At 38.2% G+C, this 9,405-nt stretch overlaps 2 protein-coding genes across 3 annotated transcripts in view; one reads left to right on the forward strand and one right to left on the reverse strand.

The window, feature by feature from the left end:
• Nucleotides 1-8,026, reverse strand: part of RMND5A (required for meiotic nuclear division 5 homolog A) — a 70,521-nt gene extending 62,495 nt beyond the window's left edge. Inside the window, exons 1-4 of the mRNA XM_042476948.1 lie at nucleotides 7,999-8,026; nucleotides 7,643-7,785; nucleotides 5,667-5,801; nucleotides 5,430-5,530 (exon numbers count right to left, since the gene is read on the reverse strand). Coding sequence (XP_042332882.1) covers nucleotides 5,430-5,530; nucleotides 5,667-5,801; nucleotides 7,643-7,785; nucleotides 7,999-8,011 — 392 coding nt within the window. The 5' untranslated portion in view covers nucleotides 8,012-8,026. The remainder of the gene's footprint in view (nucleotides 1-5,429; nucleotides 5,531-5,666; nucleotides 5,802-7,642; nucleotides 7,786-7,998) is intronic.
• Nucleotides 1-9,405, forward strand: part of LOC121935430 (charged multivesicular body protein 3) — a 61,924-nt gene that overhangs the window by 7,452 nt on the left and 45,067 nt on the right. The window lies entirely within an intron of this gene.

Consider the following 9,405-nt stretch of genomic DNA (forward strand, 5'->3'; position numbering starts at 1 on the left):
TTTTTTTGCCATGGACCAAAGAAACACACTTGTGTGCACACAGAGTGATAGTGAAATATCAAGCCAAGACTTTACTATAAATGGAGTTCTAATTAGAAAATAAATTAGAGAATGGCTCAGTAGTTAAGTCACTGACTCTGACGACTGCAAGATCAGCAGGTTGGAAGTTTGAGGCCCAGGCACCACTTGATGAAGTGAGCTCCCATCACTAGTCCCAGCTTCCGCCAACCTAGCAATCTGAAAGCATGTAAAAGTCCAAGCAGATAAATAGAAACCACTTTGGTGGGAAGATAACAGCATTCTGTGCAGTCATGCTGGCCACATGACAACACTGGCTCTTCGGCTTAGTAACAGAAATGAGCAGTGCCCTCTACGGACGGTCACAACAAGACAAATCTGTCAAGGGAAAATCTTTACCTTTAGGAAAGAATAGCCTTCTCATTTAGTTCTCAATTATAAGTAGAGAAATTTATGCCCTAAAACTGACCCTAAAAAACCAGTAGGACTTAGAAGGGTCCTAAAGGAAGCAAGCTTGATGCTCCAAACTCTATTGAACACCAAGTCCTTCCCCCTCCAGTCTGTTTTGCAAGCCTTTGCTTCCTATCGGAAAAACTCCCCATTTAAATCCACTTGCTTCTCTCTCTGGTCCATTTTGCAAGCCCTGGCTTCCTAAGCAAAAACTGCTCCATTTAAATCCACTTGCTTGTTTCTCTAGTTCGTTTTGCAAGCCTTTGCTTCCTATGGAAAAACCTTTCCATTTAAATCCACTTGCTTCTTTTTCTGGTCTGTTTTGTAAGCCTTTGATTCCTATGGAAAAACCTCTTCATCTAAATCCACTTGCTTCTTTCTCTGGTCCATTTTGCAAGTCTTTGCTTCTTATGGAAAAAAACTCTCCATTTAAATCCACTTGCTTCTCTCTCTGGTCCCTTTTGCAAGACCTTGCTTCCTATGGAAAAAACCCTCCATTTAAAACTACTTCCTTCTGCTTCAGTCCATTGTGCAAGACCTTGCTTCCTATGGAAACAACTCTCCATTTAAATCCACTTGCTTCCTTTCTCAATCCAATGTTAAAACCTCTCCTCCAGCACCTGGGAGAGATCCAAAGAAGAGGAAGGAGGGGACAGAAGTGGTATTTCCCCCTTTCTATCCTTCCTTATAGCCCCCTAAATTTTACCCTAGACTTATCCATGAGTCATATCAAAATCCAGGATTTTGACCCTGAAACCTTCCCTTGACTTATACATGAGGTTAACTTGTACATACAAGTATATACGGTAACCACAAGAAAGTCTTCCTTCCAGAGCGGTGATGAGGCCAAAGAACAAAGTGTGATAATGCTTTTGATAAGAAAAAAAAGCAAAGAGTAAAGTTCTGTGGCATAGTCTTATCACTGTATGTAAATATAGACATTTTATATCAATTGAAGCCATGTGACTGCTTTGATTAATACTCATGGCTATGGATGACAAAGTTCTATGAAAATAATTGTATTTTCCAAATGTGTTTGGATACTTAAGGCCCAAAAGGAGACTTTTCCATTCTTAAGCACAAAGAAAATTACCCAACAGATCCCCAGCTATTAACAAGGAATATGACTATTACTGATATTGTTGCTGCTACTGTTGTTACTCTTACTCTTACTCTTATTACTATTACTATTATTTCTATTCTGCCTTTATCTCAAAATTAGGGCACAAGGCGACTACGAGATGGAAACCTAAGAACTGATAAGAAACTTAAGACAAGAACCATCTCCACTAAAATGTGGAGTAGTCAAGGTGACTACTAGATGAAATGTGGAGTAGTTAAAGTGACTACTAGATAGACATTTAAGAACTGATAGAAAACTAACAAAACAATCTCCACTAAAATGTTAAAATGTTCTGTTTGGGTGTCTGTTAAAACTCAGTTTTAACAAACCTTTTCAAATGCTACATTAAGTGGTATTAAGATACTCAGTGATAATGCCAAATCTATGACACCACATTCCTCTCAACATGTATAAAATGGTTCAAGATTAATTTCTAAAAACGTAAGACAAGGAGGAGGGCCTCCAACACCTACTTGACTATTCACAGTCCCACAACTCTGGCAAGAAAGATTGCTCAGGTGTAAGTGGCTGTTCAAATAACTATCACCTTTTCCTCAGTAGTTTCCAATTCAGAACAAGTTATGATTAACTAGTCAATTTGTAACTGTTATAAATGTGTATGTAGTAAATGAATTCTATATGTTTTCATTTTTGTATATGTGGTGGGTATATGTAAGTGAGACGAATGAGATTTGTTGTAAATTTTAATGATGTTTTTTAAACAAATATATATTATAGGGGGAAAAAGCTGAAGACACAGTTGCAAATACTGACCATGAGGCACAAAAGTGAGAGGTATCTAAAGAAAGCAGGGTAGATGTACAAAGAACTTTCCGATGACCAAGATTTAAAAAAATGTATAAGAAATGGAAGAAGAGGGAAACCATCAAAAAAGAAATACAAGCATATATATGCAGAGGGAAAGTCAGAAAAGCTAAAGCTCAAAATGAGGTCAGGCTCACTAGAGAGATTAAAAATAACAAAAGGGGGGATATTAGTGATGTCCAGAGCAAGAGGAAGAACAAGGAAATGGAAGGGCTGCTGAGTAGAGAAGATGGTGAAATGCTAAGGGACAGAAAGGAGGATGAACTGTGTAATACCTTCTTTTCCTCAAGCCTTCCCCAAATGGAAAACAGAGCTGTAACTGGTGAAAACAAAATATATTATGCAGTAAGGGTACTACAGGTTTGATTAGGTAAAGAGGTAGTAAAAAGAATACCTCACTACTCAGAATAAATTCAAGTCTCCAGGGCCAGATGAGCTGTATCCTACAGCAATAAAGGAACTGCAGATGTAATCTTAGAGCCTCAGTCAAGAATCTTTGAGAATTCTTGAAAAACAGGAGAGGCTCAGCAGATTGGAGGCCAAATGTTGTCCCCACCTTCATAAAGGGCAAAAATGAGGACCTGAAAACTACCAGTCAGCTTGATGCTGATACTAGGAAAGGATCTAGAACAGATTAGATAGATCATTAAACAGCCAGTCTACATACACTTGGCAAGAAATGCTGTGAATACTAAGCAGCAGCATAGGTTTCCCAAAAACAAGTCATGCAAAACTAATCTTATCTCTTATTATGTATATAGTTACAAACCTGATAGACCAGAGGCATGCTGTCAATGTAATGTACCTTGATTTCAGTAAGGCTTTTGAAAAGGTTGCCCATAAGATTCGTATAGGCAAGCTGGTAAACTGTAGGCTAGACAATGTTACTGTTGGGTAGATCCATAACTGAACTCACAAAGTACTCATCACTGAGCAACTAACAACCAGTCACCTTCATATCCTGGAGGTAAGTGAGTAGTGGCACACATCCTTTGCCCACTGTGGTTTAACATCTTTATAAATGACTTAGAAGATGGAATAGAAGGCAAGCTTATAAAATATGCAGATGACACCAAATTGGGTGGAAGGGATGGCTAATACTCCAGAAGGTAGCATCAGAATTCAAAATGACCATGTCAGATTGGAGAACTAGGCCAAACGTACAAACTGAATATCACCAGGAATAAATGTAAGCTATTACAATAAGGCAGGAAAAATTAAATGCATAAGTATAGGATGGGTGACGTATGGCTTGAAAGCAGGATTTGTGAAAAGGAGTTTAGTAATTTCACAGATCCTCAGTTTCTTTCCAACCTCCCATCTTTCTCCGACATCACAAATATTGTATGTACTATGCTACATCTATTGTGTATTGTGTACTGTGTATTATGCGCAGGTATATGCATGTACAGGTATTACAAAATGAAAAAGAAAAAAAATCTGAAATATATGGTCCCAAGCATTTCCCATCTGCCATGGCGATGGTCCCAGAGGGAGAGACAAACCAATGAACTTGATCCCTTCCCCACCACCATTCCCTTATCCTTTTGTGTCAAGTCTTTTTAGATTGTAAGCCTGAGGGCAGGGAACTATCTAACTTAAAAAAAATTGTAAGCCACTCTAGGAGTCTTTGTGGCTGAAGAGCAGGATATAAATACTCAAAACAAACAAACAAACATTTCAGATAAGGGATACTCAACCTGTACAACAAATTAAATATCTTAACAATTTGTTACCCATTTGTAACATTCACTATCTGTCCCTTAGGGAACCATCCACACCTGCCAAATGACAGAGACAGTCCTGATGGAGATGCCTTCTAAATCAGTGCTTGTCAGGATGAGGTGGGGGGGGGCATCAAATGTACAAAATGAATATCAATGGGAATATTATTTTCTTTTCTTTTATTTATTTTCCATCACTATTTTTGTATCCATTGGCTAAAACTGTTTCTTTCCTGGAAATGGCTCAGAGACAGGCACTGAGGGATCACCACTTTGAGTAGCATTGTTTTAAACTGCTGCACTGAGTATTGAGTAACTTTATTAAAATTTTATTGGTACTTCTTTTAAGAATCACAGTTTATTTTCTAAAATATTGCTATAATGTGTAATATCCCAGCTATGTACCAGAACACAAAGAAGCAACGGATTCAAACTACAGGAAAACAGATTTCACGTAAACATTAGGAACAACTTCCTGATAATAAGAGCTATTCAACAATGGAATATCCTGCCCTGGAGTGTGGAAGAGTCTCCTTCTTTAAAGGCTTTGAAACAGAGGCTGGATGGGGGCATCTGACAGGAGTGCTCTGTGTGTCTTCCTATGTGGCAGGGGGTTGGATTGGATGGCATTGTGGTCTCTTCCAACTCTATGATTCTAAGTCCACAGACAAACCATTACTTTGTTAAATCCAAGTTTTACAACATAGCAGAAAGAAATCTGAAACACAGCCTGGGGGAACAGACTAGCATCGGCAAAAATTCTCCCTGGCATTTCAAGGAGAAAAATTCATAACCCAAAGGAAAATGAAGAAGGAGACACCAGTTTTCTCTTCCTGAGGTAGGCATTCAGAATGTTCAAGTAAGAAATCTAAATCAATATTCCAGTCATTTCACCTAAGGCACCAAACTCTCTATATAGATCCTATATAGACACAAGCCAGAAGTACTTGAGAACAGATTCAAATCAGGCTCTGTCACTTTAAATTTACTGAGCCTGTAGGGGGACTTGGCTTTGACACTTGACAGCATGGAATACCATTTGGCAATTCTACTGGATTTTGACCAATGTTGGAGCGAAGTCTGCCTTACCTGGGAGCTGAATGTGTACTGGACAATCCCTGCCACAGAGTAGCCCCATTTGACCCTCAGGACCTTGGCCCAACTGGAGGAAGTAACAAATCATTTATTTTCCCTATGAAACCCAACATAAGTGAATTTGTTAAAGGAGAGAATTCCAACATTTTTTCAGATTTTTATCTGAAGGTTTCCAAAACAGTGGAGTAACTCACTCTAATGCAGGTCTCAAAACTCTAACTTTAAGTGCTTCCAGTATTCGGTTCAGCTCCACAAATGGTTGCTTTTGACTTTGGTCTATTGAAAGCCCAGACTCCTGAAAAACAAAGCCATAGCCACACAGACATTAATGATTTTAAAAATCAAATGGACAAAATAATAATAATTCCATATCCTGTAAGAATGTCAAAGGAAGGATTTAACTAAGAAGGGGGATTTCTAACCACAATTACCTGACAAAGCTCTTCGGCTACATCTAGCATTCCTTGCCGAAAAAAGTGTTCTACCATCACCTCATTCAAAATTCGCTGGCTATCAGCCTGCCAACATCCATCAATTCCCACACTGCTGATGTCAGAGTCAAAATTCTGTGAAGTAAAAACTGACAGTTAATTCAGGGAGAAACAAGCTCTTCTATTTTGATATTTACTGTTTTACTAGTTAGGATGAATATTGGTATTGTCACCCTCAAGGACTTTAATCTTTTAACTGAGCTGCTTTCTATCATCTGCTTTTCTATATAAAATATGTATTCCATATTGTTCCTTATTTGGTCAGTCCATCTGGCCGAACACCATTTTGCTTGTCTTTTCTAAAAGGCAACTAACTATATCAATAAATGTTAAGAACTTATAGGTAAAGAAAGGAGATACACTGCAAGCTGTGGCACCTAGGGTTCTTCAGCCAAAATATTTAGTTCTTTATCATGTATTGGAACATTTATTCAACATTTTACTAGCCATCCAGTTTGTTTAAAATATTTTTGAGTTGTCCATCCACTGTATGACCAGTGTGGCTTACAGAGATCTACCCACAGATGACATGATTAATAAATGTACTGAGATTAAAAAGACTTTGGCCTGTTACAGACTGCCAAAATAAAGCTGCTTCAGATCTCTTTGGAGGTATGCTGTTTAAATGATGCATGCATCCTAAGAACCTGGAAGCTGCACCAAAGCTGCCCTCCAGTGCTCAGGAATGGAGTGTGGCTTTGGCGCAACCTCCGGACTCTTAGGACACATGCATCATTTAAATAGCATACCTCCAAAGAGACCCGAAGCAGCTTTATTTTGGCAGTCTGTAACAGGCCTTTGTCTCCATTCAAACCACTGAGAACAGAGCTGAATTGCAAAAATTCTTGTTTAGCTATTAATCACTGGAATCAACAACTGTTTGTAGAAATACATGCCTGTTCAGGTAATTAAAGGCACCAGATCCTGTCTGATCTTGGAAGCTAAGCAGGGTCAGTCCTAGTTAGTACTTGGATGAAAAACTACCAAAGAATACCAGGTACTGCATTTCAGAGGAAGGAACTGGCAAAAGCATGAATATTCCTTGCCTAAGCAAACCCTATGAAATATATGGGATCACCTTAAGTCGACACACATACACTGAGGTGATCATGACATGGATTAATGACGTGGATGGCAGTGCACAAAAGCTTACCCCAAAGAAAACCTATTTGCTGCAACAGACTAACCTGCCTAACTCACTTGTGATATTGCATCTTACAACTAGAAAAGTATTATAATAATAACTATAATAACATTAAAAACATAAGCACCAAGGGCAAAATCCATTAGAAAATCTCTTCTGTTCAAGTCTAATGAAGTTAATAGAGAGTTGTGGAAGAGTCTGCCAACTGTGATCCTTGTTTATGCTTTTACTCATTATCAACTAACATTTGAACACAGGGATGGGATTCCTGTCTTAATCATATTGGAAAAGACCCACTGAAATCAATAATAACTTAAGTCTCTGAAGTAACTGAATGTCGGTGGGTCTATTCTAAGGAGGATTAAGCATGTATACAAAGACTGAAAATCGTAATCACTTTGATAGATAAAGTTTTTCCCTTTACATGAATGTTTAGTCATAACCGACTGTAGGGTACGGTGCTCCTCTCCATTACCAAGCCAAAGAGCCAGCGTCAGCTGAAGACAACTCTGTGGTCATGTGGCCAGTATGACTGCACAGAATGCTATTACCTTCCCACCAAAGTGGTACCTATTTATCTACTTGCATTTGCATGTTTTTGAACTGCTAGGTTGGCAAAAACTGGGACTAATGACAGGAACTCACCCCATCATGCGGCTTTTGGGCCTTGAACTGCCAACCTTCCAACCTTACGATGGTCAGAAGTGGCGTCTTAACTGCTGAGCCACTGCATCCCCTCATTTTGATACAATAAGATTAATGCTAAAAATACCTTGTCGATAGCTTTCCCAACGCGAGAAACACTACTGTGGATATCCTTATGATCTGATGCCAATTTTTGAACAGTGTCCTTTATTCGTTTGCAACATTGGGTCATAACAAGTGATATCGTTCCTGATACGTCGCCATCTTGATCTAGACAGAAGCCAGAAAAAGAAAAACTGTATTATGAACAAATAACACTATTTCCAAAGATGCAAAATTTTTGAAATGAGAAGCCTCAGCCTTTAATTTAAATTTCGAGGAGTTATAAATCTGGCCCTACTTATCCACGGATTTTTTATTCACAGATTCAAGCATCAACGGCTTGAAAATATTCCAAAAAGGTATAAATTCCAAATAGCAAACCTGGATTTTCCATTTTATATAAGGGACATCATTTTGCTGTGCCATTATATTTAATGGGACTTGAGCATCCACGGATATTTGGAGTCCCAGTCCTGGGAAAAGAGTGGGATACAAATAAATATAATAAATATATATCCTGGAACCAAACCGCATTGGATAACAAGGACCCAATGTATTGTGGGAGAAAGAACTACAAGTTACAGTGGAATATAATTTATATTTGTTTAGCTAGCATTTGTAACATGTATGGAAAGTAGAGGGAAAATACAAAGAAAAATCATACAACCCCTCATTACTGTCATGCAAGTGCTTGGTTTTAAAATCTGAACACAGTACTGCTAAATATTCCTAACTGAGGAGTTTATCACATGGGATGGATCTCGTGCATAATCTGAATTTAAACTGGAAAACTGGGTAGATTTGCAGACGATGTTGGGGTTAACCTGAACAGAAAATGGACAAAACCTGCAAAAGCGGGTTGATTTTCACATGACGTATAAGTTAATGAGCATTAATGCGACATTAACTCGAATGGGAAAGTAAACAAAACCCGCTCCTTTTTAGTTTTGGAAAATACCTAAAGTAAAAAGGAGCAGGCTTTGTCGACTTTTTGTTCAGATTAACGTTGCATTATTGCTTATTAATCCCAACGTGTATGAAAACCAACCCGCTTAATTAAGTTTTTTTTTCCAGATTTTTAAATCCCATTCCTGCACGGGTTGCGTTCCACATGATAAACTCTTTAAAAAAGAGGTCTTCCAAAGTGACCTTGTCAAATATACACAAACAGCCATTCGTGAAACAAGAAAGCATAGCTAAACAAACAGCTATGAGACTGTCAGGCATCCGAACCCTGGAAATAAAAGGGCTGCTAAACAAGGGTTCCATTACATTCTCTTCATTTGTTCTTAAAGTTTGCAAGGATGAAAGAGATGTAAATTGTTCTGGGACCATAAGACATAGTGAAAGAATTTGAGATGGCTAATGAACTTGAATTTCATCTCTGAGATGCCTTGTCCAACCAAAGCAGAGTTCCAAAGCCAAACAACAGCTCTGTGCATGAAGTTAGAAAGTTTCAGAAAACATGGCAGTACAGAGGAGTTATGCTCAATCATGGAAACCAACAACAGGGTTTTTTTGGAAAACATAGTCCCTGCAGTTTGGTGAAGCTTAACAGTATGTTTAAACTGTGAGGTGCAACACAGAGTAACTGGACTTCAATCATGTCCAGTTTGTTGCAGTGGTTTCAATGAAAGCCAAGTTCAGCTAACATAGTCTGAATCCAACCTATAATATATAATGTAATTAGCAGACACAGTGTGTATTAGTGTATACTAGATTTATGAGAAGTATAATAATTTTAGTTTTATTCAAGGAATACATACAAATATTCCCAGCTTAAGAAAC

Source organism: Sceloporus undulatus, chromosome 6, assembly GCF_019175285.1.
Source record: "Sceloporus undulatus isolate JIND9_A2432 ecotype Alabama chromosome 6, SceUnd_v1.1, whole genome shotgun sequence".
In the NCBI taxonomy this organism is placed as follows: Eukaryota; Metazoa; Chordata; class Lepidosauria; order Squamata; family Phrynosomatidae; genus Sceloporus; species Sceloporus undulatus.